At 46.9% G+C, this 17090-nt stretch overlaps 2 protein-coding genes and 1 long non-coding RNA gene across 3 annotated transcripts in view; 1 reads left to right on the top strand and 2 right to left on the bottom strand.

Moving 5' to 3' along the window:
• Positions 1–6028: 6028 nt before the first annotated feature.
• Positions 6029–7765, bottom strand: gdf6b (growth differentiation factor 6b). Its single transcript, XM_035620113.2, has 2 exons — positions 7369–7765; positions 6029–7105 (listed from the first exon to the last, which is right to left on the bottom strand). Exons 1-2 carry the CDS (start codon positions 7736–7738, stop codon positions 6207–6209), a joined length of 1269 nt encoding a protein of 422 aa, XP_035476006.2. The 5' UTR covers positions 7739–7765; the 3' UTR covers positions 6029–6206.
• Positions 7766–8410: 645 nt separating this feature from the next.
• LOC118292229 (fibrocystin-L-like) overlaps positions 8411–17090 on the bottom strand; it is a 33277-nt gene continuing 24597 nt past the window's right edge. Inside the window, exons 55-77 of the mRNA XM_035620984.2 lie at positions 16867–17030; positions 16634–16763; positions 16239–16357; positions 16021–16150; positions 15684–15857; positions 15498–15601; positions 15258–15384; positions 15032–15153; positions 14850–14940; positions 14593–14741; positions 13822–13944; positions 13621–13732; positions 13284–13400; positions 13032–13197; positions 12112–12344; positions 11852–12016; positions 11595–11752; positions 11371–11506; positions 10896–11243; positions 10656–10807; positions 10397–10540; positions 10128–10281; positions 8411–9469 (exon numbers count right to left, since the gene is read on the bottom strand). Coding sequence (XP_035476877.2) covers positions 9210–9469; positions 10128–10281; positions 10397–10540; positions 10656–10807; positions 10896–11243; positions 11371–11506; positions 11595–11752; positions 11852–12016; positions 12112–12344; positions 13032–13197; positions 13284–13400; positions 13621–13732; positions 13822–13944; positions 14593–14741; positions 14850–14940; positions 15032–15153; positions 15258–15384; positions 15498–15601; positions 15684–15857; positions 16021–16150; positions 16239–16357; positions 16634–16763; positions 16867–17030 — 3578 coding nt within the window. The 3' untranslated portion in view covers positions 8411–9209. The remainder of the gene's footprint in view (positions 9470–10127; positions 10282–10396; positions 10541–10655; positions 10808–10895; positions 11244–11370; positions 11507–11594; positions 11753–11851; positions 12017–12111; positions 12345–13031; positions 13198–13283; positions 13401–13620; positions 13733–13821; positions 13945–14592; positions 14742–14849; positions 14941–15031; positions 15154–15257; positions 15385–15497; positions 15602–15683; positions 15858–16020; positions 16151–16238; positions 16358–16633; positions 16764–16866; positions 17031–17090) is intronic.
• On the top strand, positions 15743–16946 carry LOC118292230. Its single transcript, XR_004786860.2, has 3 exons — positions 15743–15881; positions 15992–16177; positions 16578–16946. It is a non-coding gene; the product is annotated as an uncharacterized LOC118292230 (long non-coding RNA).

Raw genomic sequence — 17090 nt, 5'->3', positions numbered from 1 at the left:
CACCACCTTCCCTCCCTCCCTCCCTCCCTCCCTTTCCTTTAAGTATCTTTCTGCACACATAAAAACCGATGTCAAGTGCACACGCTACATGCTCTATCTCAGACAAACCAGAGCCAGGTGTGTCCGGATGGGAGAGTTCATATTAGAGAGAGAGATATTGCAAACATCTGTGCGTTCTGCGTGTCCTCATCATTTAGATCCCCGTGTGACAGTAAAAAAAAAAAGAAAAGAAAAGAGGCTTGTGGAGAGGAGAGGAGGGGAACACCCGGTTTGTTCTGCTGCCAACAGGCCTGACAGACGGGGCACAGGGACACGTGTTCCGACCCGCCAACGGAGGGAAGTCGCACCACGACACAACGTGTGGACCACTGTTTCTTTGAAAGGAATGTGCAAAATACTAAACGGCTTTGGAAAAAGTATTTGCAACCCTGAAAGGTGTTTTCCCACCGAGGTGGGGACAACTGTCTGAGTTGAACAAACGGACACACGGACGCACACAAATGTTAATGTGTCATTTAATTTGTTAAACTTTAGCAGCACTTTGTTGTTTTCAAGAGTCATATTGCAAAAAGTGGAGTCAAAGTTAAGAAAGTTTGTAATTGATAACTGTATTTCATAGTGTATAGTGGATGTGGACTGGCTGTTTTAGTTCTTGTGTTTTGTGAGAGCAACATTTCTAACAAACACAATTTCACATTTGATGAGATTGTGCAAGTCGTGTCGTGTGTATTGATGCTGCCACCATCTTGTCGGCCACCATCTTGAATGCAAACTCCAGGAGATCAGCAACATTGACTGAAGCTGCCCTGCCGCCACATGATTGGTTGATTGGAAAAACGGCATTGCCCGACTCTTTTTTTCAGAAACAGAAGGCAAAATTTTTTTTAAAAAACCTGATATGTTTATTGGGTGTTGACTGTTGACGGACGCAATTATGACAGAAATGCATTTGTAGCGGGGGAGTGGGTCCATTCTCGCAGCTGATGCACGTTGACAACAAACAGAGGCTGCGAGCGGCTGCGGGGAAGTTTCCTCGGGGAAAAAAATTACATTTCTACTTGATGTTCGTGGAGTTTTTAATATTCCAAAATAAGGCGGGGATTTTCCAGCATCTGACTTTCACTGTGGTCCACTTGCACAACATGTGCTGAGATTTCCAGCCAAAAGAGAAGAAACAGCCAGGGTGGAGCTCTGTGTGCGCACCGTAGCTTGCACAGCGATGGAAAGGTGACCTGCGACACCACAACACAAGTCGTGTGCATTGGAATTGAAAGTCGTCAATTCATAAATTCATAAATTCAATCCTTGACTGGCCTTTTGTTGTCAGACACCATTTACCAGCCGCACTGACCCACAGAGAACACACGTGTCTACTCAGCATCCACCATCTTCTCCTCCTTCACCTCCTCCATGTCATCCCTCTCTTCCAAGTCTCTTATCAGTTCGCACACGACCGGACAGATGTTCGGTAAAAGTGAACGGAAGTAAAGAGGATTTTACTAAAAGTGCTGTATCCTTATTAATTTATTTGATGGAAAAATGTTTGGCACTGTGATTGAAAGCTTTCTCAATTCCGTGGACATCGGAGTGAGATGTCCCATCTTTACGCCTCTCATCAAACTCTCTCTCTGAGAAAGCGAGTGAGCACATTTTTCCCCAAACGTTGAACTATTTCCTCTTTTTTTTTGGATTATTGTTCCGAAACATTCCCCACTGAATTCGACGAATGACTTGTAAATATCTTAGTGGATCGTTGACAGCGAAGGGTTTCATCCGAGCTGTTGGATCCAAGGTCACCATCATGAACAGCAGATGTCTCTGCACTGTCCTTAATGTTTAATTCTGAATTTTGAATCGTTAAAAAAAAACTACCAGCTCAAAATTTGGCCCAACTTTGATTGGATTTATATTTTCTTCTAGTGCAAATTTCTGGCCTATTTTACATTCAAACCAGTGTTTCTATTACATTTTCCACCATGTTTATATCACTCATGATAGCAGGAATAACATAAACGACTTCATAATGCATTACAGTTACAATAGCACAGCAGATTACAGCCTCCAAAATTATCGTTAGGTTGAATTAGCACCTCTGGAAAAGCAGTTTTAACAATAACTGAACATTAAAACGGAGCAGTTCCGTCAGATTGCATCAGTTTTAGCTCGGTGTAACTAATAAACTACCACCTGAGCGTATTATTTACTTTTATTGTCCCGAGTGCAGAGCTTTAAAGTAGTTAATAAGTTCCACCCGAGCCTGCTACGACATAAAAATACTGCTTACGTGTTCAATGAGTATTGATTGAATGATTTGGGACGACATATTGTAAAGTCGGACCATATAATTATTGTTTCCATAGCATTTCAATGACTTTATTCAACCATGTGGCGAGGACCTACGTCGCGCTCCAACAAAGTCATTTAATCACTGTTGAAGTCACGATCGTATACAAAAGGTTTACGTTTTTTTAAACCATATTTTGCCAATTTTTAAACCGAGGGGAGGGATTCAAATGTGGAATGAGAGACAAGTTAGACTTGAAAAAGAGAAAACAACTCTGCAGCAAAGGGACGTTTACTTAACTAATCTTCCCTCATGTGTCCGGGGCGGCTCTGCTGTCACAGGGAGGGTTTCCCCTCTCTAGCCTCAGAGGTTGTGTTTTACCAGAGCAAACACAGGGGTCAAGATGACAGGACGCGGACACGTGTCTGGATTACATCGTGTAAGTACTTCGGGGGGAAAGTTTAATATTTATTTGACCTTTTTTTCTGTGCTCAAATTAATCAAATCTTAATTCTAGGTCCAAGTTGCCGCCATCGCTCCTCAACCCTGAACATCTAACGCAGAAAAACTGAGGCAGCGAGCTCCCAGTTAAACCCCCCCCCCCCCCCCCCCGACAAGATCTGCATCCAGCTCTGGATTTACACCCGTCTTTTGTTTCCCTGGCAAATACTTTTCCTCCACCTCGCAGCAAATCTGCCACGGTGCAGAAACGCCTCCGTGCGCCGCTATAGAGACATCACATTCCACTCCTTTGTCCTCGGCTGGCTGCTGCGAGCAGCTGCTCTCCGAGCCCGCCGCCCCTTTTTTATATCTCACCTTGTTGTTTGGGGAGCGAGAGCATCACACACACATTCCTTCCCCCCCCTCCCCTCTTGATTGCTGCCCCCTTTTTTCCTAAAAAAAAAAGGACGTGCACGTTGTTTAATGTCCACAGCCCCCGGAGACAATGGGCCACTTGGCCTTTGACCCCGGTGAGGAAAAGACAGGTTTAATCTGATGTTGGGATCCTTCTGCTGCCCATTGTCTGCGGAACAGGGGACCCAATGTGGCCCTAGACTAAAGAGACGGGACGGGACAGGGGGGGTTGTCAGTCACTACATCTGCCCACCAATTTGAGAAGCCGTGGCCCACCCAGGGAAGATGGCGCTCTTTCCCCCTTGTCTGCTGACCCTGTTCTCACCCTGCACACGGCCGCTCACCTCACTCACTCCTTTCAACGCCGCAGAGAAGAAACTAATGAGCCCATAACTTCCTGGCCACTTGTTTATATTGATCAGTAGCGAGTACAGTTCCGCCTCCCACCCAGTCTGCGCTGCGACAGTTGAGACGCACTGTACCTTTAAATAATTGTTATTCATAGGGATACATGGATTATTGACCATTAACCCTGGAACACTCAAAGCCAATTGCTAATTGCTACTACAACTACAATTTTATTGTACATTATATATCCAATATAAAACTGATTTATTGAAATGGCTTTTTTAAACTGTACTAAACAAAAGTGTAAAAACAGCGTCTCCAATTCTGCCGCTCACTCTGCTTTACGGGGCTCAATGGTGCTATATGTGTTTGCTATCGCTACATAGCCAACGTTAGCATTAACCACACTTTACTTACCAATCTAGAAGAAACATTGTGTTTACCATTCAAATAAATTTCAATCATTCATAGTCAATCACCATGTCAAGTTTTGTTTTATAACTGCCCAACGTGGTTTTTCGCCCACTGTGCGGCGCTAATTTATTGGGGCTAACTGGTTAGCATGCTAACTTCTAGAGATACTCATTCGCAGATGTCGTTATTTCTTCACACTGATGATAATTTTTGTCAAGTTTTGATTGTTTTAAACTAAAATACTCAAGTATAGCAACATCACTAGTGACTTTCAGCACATTGTTCTCAACTTTTTGGACCAAACGTTTACTTCTTTGGTAAAGATGCTAACTCTAACACAGTTAGCGTTATGGCTAAGGTTGCCTACTTGATTTGATTTTTACTTGATTTTAACGCTTATTGATTTATCGATATTGTGTGTTACTTTTCTTGCTCATCATCTTTCTTTACATCTAATTCCCCACATGGGACAATTAACCAAACTGAACAGAACTTTCCCCAAATTTCACCAAACTTATAAAAGATGGTAATACGTGACTGATAACTAAATGGCATGCAGGTAGGACCAAGCAATTCTATGTTACTATTATGACACTATGTTTATTATAAAATACACGAGGATAAAACTAAAAACAAATATCCCACAATATGCACTGTTGATTGAAAATGAATAAAACTAAATGCATCATCAGCAAATTTGACGCTGCAAGCAGCAAATATAGCTCGAGACATTTTTTAATATCATTATATATATATATCTTACAATTCATACAGTTTACAAGAATACATTATTTTGGTTAAACAATTTTTAAAAAAGGATAATTTTACTCTGTAAAAATGTTACTAATTCACTTTTCTGCTGTAAAAATTTGTTGCGGCGGTTTGACACTAGATAGCAAAGAGACGATCATATAAAATCTAAACACACTGGGGCGTAATTATTATTATTATTATTATTATTATTATTATCCGTCTTTCTGTATCAATCAGTATAATATATTATTTTCAGATTCCAGTAAATAATGCAAAACACACAAAAGAGGCTACAATGTGCTACTGATCTTTAAAACCAACAGCACAGCCTAAAAAAAAAAGGTTCACCAATCAAAAGCAATGTTTTTCTTTGGTGGTTAATTATTTCCTATATACACATACATCAAAAACACTGATAACACTTTAATATTTCACAGTCTGTGAGCAGAGCGCCGCTGTCACGTTTGGTTACAAAAACATTACCCATATGTGTTTATTTGAACCTGAACATCCAGATGTGTGACTCATGCCATCTGGAAGTTGTAACGGAACAAAAGCGGACAATAAAAAAGCAATAACTTATTCATAGAACATAAATTATTTTTTTTCTTCCATATCAAATATTTACACATGGTACCTTTTTGAACATCAGTGCATTTACAGACAAAATTATGTAGCTCCTCCAAAAACAAACAAAAAGGAATTAAACTGGTGAGAAACCTGCTGAGGTTGAGGAGGAAATGGCCCGATGGTGGTTTTAATCCAGGACGTTCCCTGAGTCATAGGCCACGTCAGGTGCGCGAAATCTGCTCTTAAATCTGGCCAGAGATGTCACTCAAGACGTCCATTGGGGGCCAATATTATGAATTATGAGTATTATTACGTTTATATAACAAATTTGGCTGCAAAAGTGTAATCGGTCAATTTGGTTTAGGAAAGGAGACGTCATATTTATAAGGTTTTAGATATATTGACTTTACATATTCTGCCACATACTGTGCCTAGATATTTTCAATCCCACGAGGCATGAAAATCATCTCCGGCACAACTGACGTCTAATTAATCTATTCATATATTGTGTGTTTTTCCTTGAAAGTTTAACAGTGCTAGTATCCCAAGTTTGAGTTTTTTTTTGCACTGCTAAAAATGCTTTTTCAAATAATTATTTAAAAGAAATACTTCCTTACTATTCCCGTCTTGCCATTAGTCAGATGAGAAGATTGATACCACTCACTGATCTGCATTGTGAATATCTGACCGTACATTTCTACCATGAGGTTGCAGCCCATCACTGCAGAGTTTGAGGCGACCACGTGAACTTCCCCAAGGCGGGAACATACGGGGGGGAAAAAGCAAGAAAAACAACAACACACGTTTGAGGTACTGAGCTTGACAATGGTTTTGAAATGCATCACGAGTCGGATTACATCGCTAAAGAAACCGAGCACGTTCTGCTTATTGCAGGTGCGGCCTCGCCACCACGCGGACCACGCGACGCCGTCTGATTCCCACCGAAGTGGAGAAGCGGACGGACGAGAAGGCGTCGGCCCCACTACCTGCAGCCACACGACTCCACCACCATGTCCTCGTACTGCTTGTACACCACGTTGTTTCCTGAGTCGATGTAGAGGATGCTGATGGGGCTGAGCTTGGACGGGGCGCAGCAGCTCGGCGGCATGTTGCTGGGGTTCATGGAATTCATCAGCGTCTGGATGATGGCGTGGTTGGTGGGCTCCAGGTGGGAGCGCAGCGGGAAGTCGCACACGCCCTCGCAGTGGTACGCCTCGTAATCCAGCGGGGCGATGATCCAGTCGTCCCAGCCCAGGTCTCTGAAGTTGACGTGCAGCGGCTTCTTGCTGCACCTGGACTTGGACTTTTTGCCGTGTCTCTTCCCGTGGCGCGTTTTGGATGCGGCCGTCCTCCGCCTCCGGCCGGCCTTGATGACGCCGGGGCCCCTCTCCGTGGCCTTCTTCCTCTCCAGGCCCAGCAGTGCCCTCCCCTCCCGCCTCTCGCTGAAGAGCGTCTGCCTCTTCTTGGACCTGGTGAAGACCACCAAGATGGCTTTCTTCTGTTGAGGCCTGCCGTGTCGGTGCAGGCCCAGCAGGTGCAGGTCCAGCTCCCTCTCGGGGTTGTCCAGCATGGCCCTGAGCTCCAGGCAGAAGGGCTTCCCCTGGCTCAGGTGCTGCCGCTCCTTGAAAATCTCCCACACGTCCAACACCTCCCACTTCGGCCGGTGGGAATCCTGCAGGTCCAGCGTTCTGGAGACGAGCAGCTGCTGGTCGTGGCAGGAGAGGAGCTGGACGTCGACGGGGTCCGTCTCGGATATCCTGAAATTCCCAGACACCTTGGTGTATATCCTGAGCTCGGCTCCGAGCACCTCCGCTTTCTCGGAGAGCGTTGAGACATCGAACAGATACCGCTGTCTCCTCAGAGGGGAGAGTGGGAGGTCATCTGTGGAAAGCATTAAAAACAAAAACGGCGGCGGGGTCAGATGCATTTCTCACGGAGATGATGTGCATACCGCAGAGATGTGGAATCTGACAGGAAAAGGGGGGGAAAAAAATCCCACTATTGTCTGCACTGAATTAATCTGGGAGGAAAACTGTGAGTCATGGGTGTTCAGTCTATCCTGCCAGCACGCGCGCACACACACACGTATATATATATATATATGTATATATATATATATATATGTACAGTAGAGCTCCACATACCTTGTCCACTGTCCACAAAACTTGCAATGGTGTTTGCAGCTTTTGAAGAGCGAAAGAAGCTGGCGTTGAGTCCCAGTCTCTCGGCCGTGGAGAAGGTCTTGTAGATGGACAACATGTAGTCGTGAGGCTCCACCGACTCTTTGGACGTCGCCTTGTTGTGTCTGTCGATGGATGGCGGCGGCGGCGGCGGCGGCGGCGCGTAAAACTCCTTGAAATACCTGGACGCCTCCTGTCCGTCGAAGATCTTCGCCACCTTGTTGCCCTTGGCGGCGGCCGCGGGGGAAATGGCCAGGGCCTGGAGGCCCGGGGGGTCCCAGGCGAGCACGACGACGAGGGCCCCGCAGAGAAGAGCGAAGTGGGGCAGCTCCATCCTCCGCTTCTCCTCTGTCCTGCAATCAGAGACCGGGGGCGGGCGGGCGGGACGGGGGGGGGGGGCCGGAGCTCAACTCTGCATCCAGGCTGCTGCGCAAAGTGCGCACAGCTCCGCGAGGACGGGCGGTGCAAAAGTTAAAGAAAAGAAAAAAAGAGAAAAAAGAAAGAAAAAGGGGGGCGAGAACACGCCCACATTGTCCTGTTATCGTAAGGGCTAAATGGAGGGACGCAAATTAAGGCTGTAAAACTAATTGTCCCTCTGTCACCTCCTCCTCCGCCTCCTCCTCCTCCTCCTGCGCGCAAAAGGGCAGATGCGCGTCCACTTGTTGTGCATTTTGCGTCCACTTGTCTTTTTCTGAATCTGAAACAAAACCTGCTTTTACGACAAAAACAAAAGGGTTCTTCGCCTTGGTCTTTTTTTTTTCAGACCCTGTGAGTTTGGACAAGTTCCTTCTCTGAGTTTGAAGAAAGTCACGTCGCACAACGCGCAGATGAGGGTTCGCGGCGGTGTCTGGCGCCCTCTGGTGGAACTAACACGCAGTGCGACAAGAGGTGAACGGACGCGCAGCCAATCAGCTTCCTTCAGCACCATGGACAGAGTCACCACTCGGCATTAAATATAATAATTTAAACTAATTGATCAAGAAAACACACGGAGGCAGCGAAAGGATGTGTTTAACAACGACAAAATAGAATTTATTTGAAAAGAGAGAAATAGTTTTCATATAGACTTCGTGGCTCTTCCTTCGGCTGGTTGGAGATTCAAGATCGGCACAGTTGCTGATATATATCTGATATGTAGTCATATTGAACAGACATTTACACATAATAAGAGGAAAGTCCACCATGAAAATATATTTTTAAAGGAAGTAGAGTTGTTACAGTATAAAAAAGAACAGAAGATGCCTTCATTTTAGTCCCCCCCTAATAAAAAAGTGAGTTTTTTATTAAACAAAAAACACCATTTTTTTATGGTGCTTGACTTGTAAAATATCTAGAGCTGCAACAGTTAATCGATGAGTAATCCACTACTCGAAATCAATCGCAAACTATTTTGTTAGTCGTTTAATCGGTTTACCTGGTTTTGATGAAAAAAAAAGAGTCAAGATCCTCTGATTTCAGCTTCTTAAAAGGATATTTAATTAGAATATCTTCTGGTTTCTTTGCTCCTCTATGACAGTAAACAAAATATCTTTGGTTGGTGGAAAAAAACAAAAACATCATCTCATGTTTTGGAAAACAAGATTTGACATTTTTCATCATTTTATGGACCAAACAACTCATCGATAATGAGAATAATCGTTAGTTGCAGCTCTAAAAAAACCATCACTCACTGATTTCCTATGTGGCCCATTACCTTTGTTTAAATCAAAAAAATCAAAAGCTGTCCAGACGTGTTAGTGTTAAAGTGAATAGAAGTTTAGGTATCCTTCATAAAAACCCTCCCAGCTGAGCAGCGGTCAGCGCCTCTAACAGATGGGCGTGCCCTCCGAGCAGCACGCCACGGCGTAGATCACGCTGACCAGACACAGGCTGCCGGCGGACACGGTGGTGCTGGAGCCGAAGATGCTGTCGTCGTCGGTGGTGGACGGCGGCGCGCTCGTGGTCCAGGGGGACGTGGCGTTGCCGCTGGTCGCAGGCGGCTCGGTGGTCGGGACGCTCCTCACGGAGAAGGTCCGAGACTGAGCACCCCACTCCTTCAGAGTGAAGACCATCGTCAGGTTCTCGCCTGCAGAGACGAGGAGCAGTAATCATGATGATGCATTGAAAGTTTGAAATTGTCATGACACAAGACGAGACTATGCAGAAAATACATTTGCTTTATCTACCCAAAAAATATTAGAGAACCTTAAATAGAACATAAAACTGGAGTAATGATCAGCTGCATATGTTCATAAATTATCTTTTCTGATTATTAAAGTTTAGATTTTCTTTGCTGTGTAAACGTGTAAAATATGCCTAAGAAGATTTTTACAATTTTCTTTCAACTAGATTTCTATAATCTGCCTGTTCTTTGCCAACAACTAAAAATAATTCTTTTATCACCGGCTAATCTCACCGATTTTGGACTATGAAATATTAAAAAGAAACGGTGAAAAAAAAGCTTATCACACTTCTTCACATTTGCTTGTTTTCCAAACCCAAAGACATTATAATTCAAAATGATGCGAAACTGAGATAAACAACAAATTGTCTGATAAAAATAGAGATATTTGACAGTTTTCTTAATATTCCAACTCGTTTTGCTCTAAAACCCGATTTCCTCAAAGGAAAGGATGAAGTTTATCTCAGGGGGCACTGCCTGTTTATGTATCTGAACTATTTATGCTGTTGCTAATGTAATAAATTGAATTTTTGTATTATTCCAAATGAGGATGTGAACGCACCACTGTTGAGAATGGCCAGGTTGGTGAAGTTGGCCCAGCAGGTGCTGAACAGGATGGTGGTGTTTCCTTGGAGTCCGCCGGCGGCGTCTCCACTCGCGTCCTTCAGGCTGGCCGTGACGGTGAGAGTCGTCACTCCCACAGAGATACAGTTCCCCTGCAGACAACAACAACAACAACAACACGGATCAGTGCTACAAAATATTCCACCTGAGGTCGGGGGCATCTGCTCGGTGGCCGGGCCGAAGTTGTCGCCCGCCCCAGTTCCTCACCTTCTCGTCCACGGCCATCAGACTGGGCTGCTGGTGCAGCGGACCCACGAACTCGCCGGCGATCGGCTCCCGGATCAGCAGCAGGCTGGACACGCTGGACACGTAACTGGTCTCGGGCTCTGCCCTCGTCGCTTCTTTGGCCTCCTGAGATTTAAAAGCAGGAATACGCCGTCGTTAAATCCCACAGAGATTCATTTCATTGCAGCTTCGGCCCTGAGCAGATTTGAATTGTGATGATGATTCGGCCTGGGGCCTTCACCTCTTTCCAGTCGGGGTCAGATGACGGGGGAGGAGGCGCGACGACGCCCATGGAGGAGACGTTAAAGCCGATGGAGCTACTGAGGTTTCCGGAAACTGCTGCCTGACCGAGATCATCGGCGATGTTCTTCAACAGCCTAAAGTCGTCATCATCTGAGAAGACACGAGGGCGCAGATATTCAGTTTTATTCGAGCGGTGGGTTCTGAATCTACAGCCACGTATTACACATTGTACACTCACTGGTGGTGTTGTTGGTGGTCTGCTGGACCGGGGGTTTCTTGATCTCCACCTCCACCTTCAGGCCCGCCGACCTCTTCCTGCGCCGCGAGCCTCCTCCGTCCTCTCGGATTATCTTTGTGATCCGGATCATATTCGCTGGGACCTTGAGGAACGTGGCCAGGTTCTGGACGAGGCTATCTCCGAAGAAGTCATCCTCGGTCATGAAGGGCAGCTCGAAGGAGAGGAAGAGGACCGGGGAGGTCCGGATCTCCGCCGGTTTGGAGCCTCTCAGGACGACCTTCAGCATCTTGTAGTCCTGGTCGAAGAAGTTGGAGCCCGCGGTGGCGTTCAGCGGCGGGACGTATTGACCTGAAGAGACCAAATACGGGAAAAACGTTTATATCTTGAAGTTTTCTACATGGATGATTAGATTATGCATGTGTACGAATTTTTTTTCAACGGTGAGGTTCATAAGCTGCGTGTGAACCGTTCGCACCGGCATAGATGGGCTTCTTCAGGGTGTAGTCGGAGTTGTCCGTGTTCCACTTGGCGTTAGTCGGAGCCACCAGCTCGTCGTCGACGTACACGTCCAACCGCTGGGGCTTGGAGAAGAAGACCGACACCATGATGCTCTGCGCAAATGAAAGAGCAAAAAGTCGGCTTTTGTTGTCACTGCTAAATTTAGTTCTTCAGAGTGGTACACTAAAGAGCAGCGCTGACCTCAGACGGGTCGGCGTCGAGCATCATGAGGCGGAGCTTCTGAGGGCTGACGCTGGAGAAGAAGACTTCAAAGCGGTGGCCGACGGCCACGATGCTGTGGAAGAGCGACACCCTCTTCTGGCACGTGTAGCCGGAGCACCAGCCCTGGTCCTGAGGGCCTGGACACACACACACACACACACACACAAAAAGAGACATTCTGGTTCCCGTTTCTATTTTCAACTGATTTCAGAAAAAAGCTGCGGGACCCGTGGTACCGTTGAGGAGATCCACGAAGCCGCCCGACAGCACGGCGACGGGGGACAGGCGCCTGGTCTCCGTGTCGGAGTCCAGACTCTCGATCGCCAACATCTTGTAGTTCAGCCCGAAGCACTTGTAGCTCTGCCAGGCACTCATGTACGTGCAGTTGTCCCTGATTACACCTGAGCACAAATGAGGCAACACAGCAATTTTGGAATCTTTGTTTATTCTCCGACATATTTTCTCGTCCGAGCCGCCGTCGAGTCCCCCCGTGTACCTTTGTGTGGAGCGATCTGGTCCACAGGGATGCGGCTGCCGTTGGGGAAAGTGAGCATGACCTTGGGGATGCGGTCGTCGCCCAGCCCTCTCCTGGGGTCGCCCCCCCACGCGTACTCAGACTGAGGCACCACAGCTCCCGCCGACCCCAGGAACGACCCGTCCAGGTCCGTCAGCATGGTCTTCTTCTTGGCGTCGCACTCCATGTCCACGCAGTCGGACGGGTTCACTTTACTGAGAGCGCAGACACACATTCTCTGTCGCACACTGTATATAAACAGGTCGCACACTTAAACGGGCTACACTAGTTGATTTTATTTGGAAGAACTTGAGTGCCCCCTAGTGGTTCCAGGTGGCACATTGGCGATAACAGAGCAGAAGACAGAAGTTTGTTCACTGAAGCTCCTACTTGGTGTTCTGGCTGCCAGCGTTAACTATCGGCAGCTTTAGCATCAAGGCTAACTCCAGCCTGGCTACTGTCCAAAGCAGAAAACAACTGTACAAATGCGAACAAATAACCTTGAGTTAAATGTCCGGTAGTTTTAATGAATAGAGGCGATTGTGTCACTTACTGATCTAGTAAAAAAGAGAACAAACTGCACGTCATTTTTGCAGCCTCTCAAATCTCCCTCCACTCTCGTTTTATCTCTTTTATTTTATCACTCTTCTTCCTCGCCTTCTTTTGTTCCTCTGCCATTTCCATCACTGGGGATAGAGAACGCTATCACATCCTTGTTTAGGCCACGCGATGGGTGACTCAGTTCCCAAAGTGTCCCTTTAAATCAAATACTCTTTTCTAAGATTCTCTGGAATCTTTTGCTGTTGTTGCTGTTATTTTAGATTAATTCAAATCCGCCTTTCTTGGCACATTGAAGCCTCATCGTCTGATTTTACAAGCCTGACATCTGGTCACGCACTTACCCGAGGTCAGCCCTGTGAATGAACACCTTAGCGCTCTCCGTGCTGTCAACCATCCGTAGGCCTGAAACCTGCACAGGATGCTGCAGGTCCTCGCTGAGCGGGTTGGTGATGAACATGATGTTCGCCTCGCTGGAGCAGACGTTCTTGAAATTGACAAACATCGTGTCTGGCAAACAACAGAGAAATGTGTCAGGGATGCGCAGGCAAGTTGACGGATGGGAAGAGATGGCACGACGCAGGACCCGCGCTCACCCTTGACTGTCATCAGCCCTTTGATGGCGTTGTAGTTGTTGTTCAGATGATGGGGCTTCACGGGAGCACTGTTGTGTCCAGATCCAAACGTTGGCCAGCAGATTCCAGATCTTCCACCTGTCCGGAGAGTTATCAGTTATCAGTTCACACGTGAAGTACAGCGAAGTCTAAGGCCTTGGATGATCAATGAAGGACCTTGTCTTTCTTCAAAAGCCGGTAGCAACCTTGCGTAAGATTGTTTTCCAGGCTAACACCAACATATTGTTAAATTAAAACATGGAAATCATCAAAATCTGTCTGCTGTATACAGTGAAGTGTGTTGGCAGTGTGAGGGTACCATTGAGAGGTCTGGGCCCCCGATGGGAAGCACTGTTGACAACGTTGTAGTCACTGCTGGGCAAAGTGTCTGAGCAGTTGAAGTTCGGGCTGCTGCCAACGATCAGCGCATTCTGGGGGGGAAAAGGAGGGAACATTTTAATTTTGTGACAACCCCCTTAAAGTGATGCTCAGGAAAACAAAATAAACCCCCCCCCCTCACCTGGATTTGTGCCTTTTTATCGGCGTACATGTGGGAGACAGAGGCAGGAGCGAAGATGAGCGGCATGACGCCCATCCCGTTGTCCACCAGCGTCACGTTGGAAATGACGACGTCCATGATGGTCTGTGAGGAAGAGGAGAGAGATGAGGATCAGATGAAATTTTCTTATTTACATATTCTACAGAGTTTCGGAATAATGTTACTTCACATATAGGTTTTCAACGATCACACACACACACACACACACACACACACACACACACACACACACACACACACACACACACACACACACACACACACACACACACACACACACACACACACACACACACACACACACACACACACACACACACACACACACACACATAGCCTAGTTGCTTCATTTGATTCAGATTCAGTTGTCAGAGAAGAATTAGTCATAAAGTTTTATGACAAACTAAACTAAAGTATATGAAAATGATTTAAATGGATAAATTAAAAATATTTCTCATGTAGCAAACTTTTCCAAAATAATCCCAATTTCATAGATTTAGCCTTTGATCGTCAACATTTTAACATCTGATATAAAAGCAGTAAATTAACAACTTAAAACAATTTTACAGTTGATCCATATCTCTCGTTAGATATAAGTAAAAGCACAGATTTAACTCCTTTACCTGTTTTACTTGTCACACACAACTCCACAATTTTCTCTTGATGCGGTGAACTTCAGTCAGAAAATGATAAGTCAAGTTTAAGTTTCAGATTTCAAAAACAAATTCAAACCTGGAAGTAGATGCCGTAGTCAAAGTTCCTCCAGACGAAGAAGCCCTGGATCAGGCTGCAGCCGGGCAGACCGTCTCTGTTCAGATAAACTCCGTACAGGCCGCCGTGAGCCTCGTTGTGAATCCACTTCTCGTTGTCGTTCAAATAACCTGCGCGGGCGGGGGAGAAAAACGTCAAGCGTGTCAGTTTCCGCGGCGTCTTCTCTTTCTTCTCACAAACTGCTGAGACACAAGCGGAAAACATCCGCGCGGCGTCACCTGCGCACGGTTCACCGTCGACGCGATAGGCCACGCGCTCGTAACCCGCCACGACGTTGTGCTGCAGCACCACATTCGTCCCCATGTTGACCTGGTGTTGCGGGTAAATAAAATCTGTGGTCAGAAAATCCATGATTTTGTTTCGAGCGTTTAAAAAATCGATATATTTTGAAAAGACGGACCTCGATGGCGGCGTTCCAGTCGTAGTTGAAGGGCTCCTCTCGGTCCTGGTACGATCCGGGCCACAGCGACATCGCCACCAGGTTCCTCCTCGCCGTTATCTTGTCGCCCCAGATTCTGATTCCTGCAAACACACACACACACACACACACACACACACACGTGTTAGAGCATGTTCCCCCTGGCGAGTGCTGAGGAAAGTTAGAAAAAAGCCAATCAGACGTTCACCTTCTCCGACGGTGCGATGGACGATGTTATCGTCAACGCTCAGCTCCTCTGTCCCAAAGACGCCGATGGCCGGAGAGAAGCCGTCGTGGAAGGCACAACCCTGAATGTACGTGTCTTTCCCCGAAACCTTTGAACGCGGAAAGAAACGATATGATTGGTTTTGCGTGAACTTGCTCTGTAGTTGACTTTACACTACTACTCTGTGTGTGTGTGTGTGTGTGTGTGTGTGTGTTGCTGTACCTTCCCCAGGTTGAGGAAGGCCACAGAGTAGCGGGGGTCGGAGTAGTCGGTCCAACCTTCCTGACCAGAGCGGAAAAACTCCACGTTCCTGATCTGAGCTTTGCCTTTAGAAGGGAAAATATCAATGATGTTAATATGCCGAAGAAAAATGCCCTGAACACACACACAGTCGTACGTTCTACCCACCTTTGTAGTCGATTCCATCCCAGGAGTAGGCGCCGACCAACAGCCGGGCGCCGAACGACTCCTTGGTCATGTGCGGGTACTCCTGACCGACGATCTTGATGTTTCTGGTCAGGAGGCCGACGTCCGCGGCCAGAGTGTAGGAGCGGGACGTTCCGGAGACCGAGTGAGTCTCACCTGGGCAGAGACGGAGGGACAGAGGTCAGTGTCTGGTGTTTGTTGTCCTGATTGAATTGTTAAGATATATTTGTTGGCAACTGCAAACGTGGATAAGTTGTTGATGTATTTTTTTTTAACATCCATTTGCGTAGCTGCTGGTGGAGAGAGATGCTGAGCTCACCGATGTGGGTGTGGGTCAAAGGCTGGTTCAGGGTCAGGACGCGGCCGTCTGTCGTCACGGCGCTGATCTCACGTTTCTCCGTCTCCCAGGCGCTGTAGCTGGTGGTGGAGATGAGGACTTCGCCTCCAACCTGCGCCCACGAAACGACAAAACACCCGTAAGGAAAATGGCTCTCGAGTAGAAATAATAGTGGAAAGTGAAATTAACCCTGCACGGACCTGCCAGTCGACGGACTGCGCCAGGGTCAGCGTGTTGGACCCGGCCGCAGCGGTGGCGGCGAGTTTGGTGTGGTAAACGTTGTGAGGTTGTCCGTACAGCTCCAGCGTACCAAACACACCTGTTGTAAGACAAGACAGAAAAAAAATGAACTGTCAGCTCTGAAACTAAGACACCATCAATCTCTCTCTTATCTATTGGATGGCATCATTATTTATAATTCATGTTAATTCTGGTGTAATAAAGAAAACACTATGCAACCAATAAACGTATAAAATTATCTAAAAATTGGGTACGGGTCCACGTATACGTAATATTATATCATATTATTATATTTGCAGCACAACAGAGCTCCACCAGAGAGTCTCTGTTACAGCGGACGAGAGCGTTCCCTCACCCAGGACTTTGGATCCCTGGTTGGGTCCGTTTGGCAGAGGCCAGTCCGGAGTGCGGTGGTTCCCCCTCAGTTTGATGTGCAGCTCGCCCCTGAACGGCTCGTCGTCCCGTCCAGCAATCAGCCTTCCTCCCTGCGGCGACAGCAAGACGTCACCTCACTGAACCATTCACTGATCATCTACTGACTTTGTTGGATTCTCTCTCGATGGCACTCGATCGATCGATCACACTGACCTGGATGGAGATGTACACGGCGTCTATCGCCACCGTACTGTACACCGGGGCGGACCGAGCCGCTCTGCTGGACGAGCTGTTCGCGTCGCCGGGGATCTCGAGAACCCCGACGACCGTCAGCTTGTTGAGCGGAGCGGTGTCGCTGTCCAGGACGACCCACTTGCCTGTGGCGGGGAGAGTCAGAGCGAATGATTTTTTATTTATATGAATTATTGCTGACATTT

This window comes from Scophthalmus maximus, chromosome 22 (assembly GCF_022379125.1).
Source record: "Scophthalmus maximus strain ysfricsl-2021 chromosome 22, ASM2237912v1, whole genome shotgun sequence".
NCBI classification, from domain to species: domain Eukaryota; kingdom Metazoa; phylum Chordata; class Actinopteri; order Pleuronectiformes; family Scophthalmidae; genus Scophthalmus; species Scophthalmus maximus.
The sequence above is the reverse complement of the archived record's forward strand: the minus strand, read 5'-3'. Positions and strand labels throughout refer to the sequence as shown.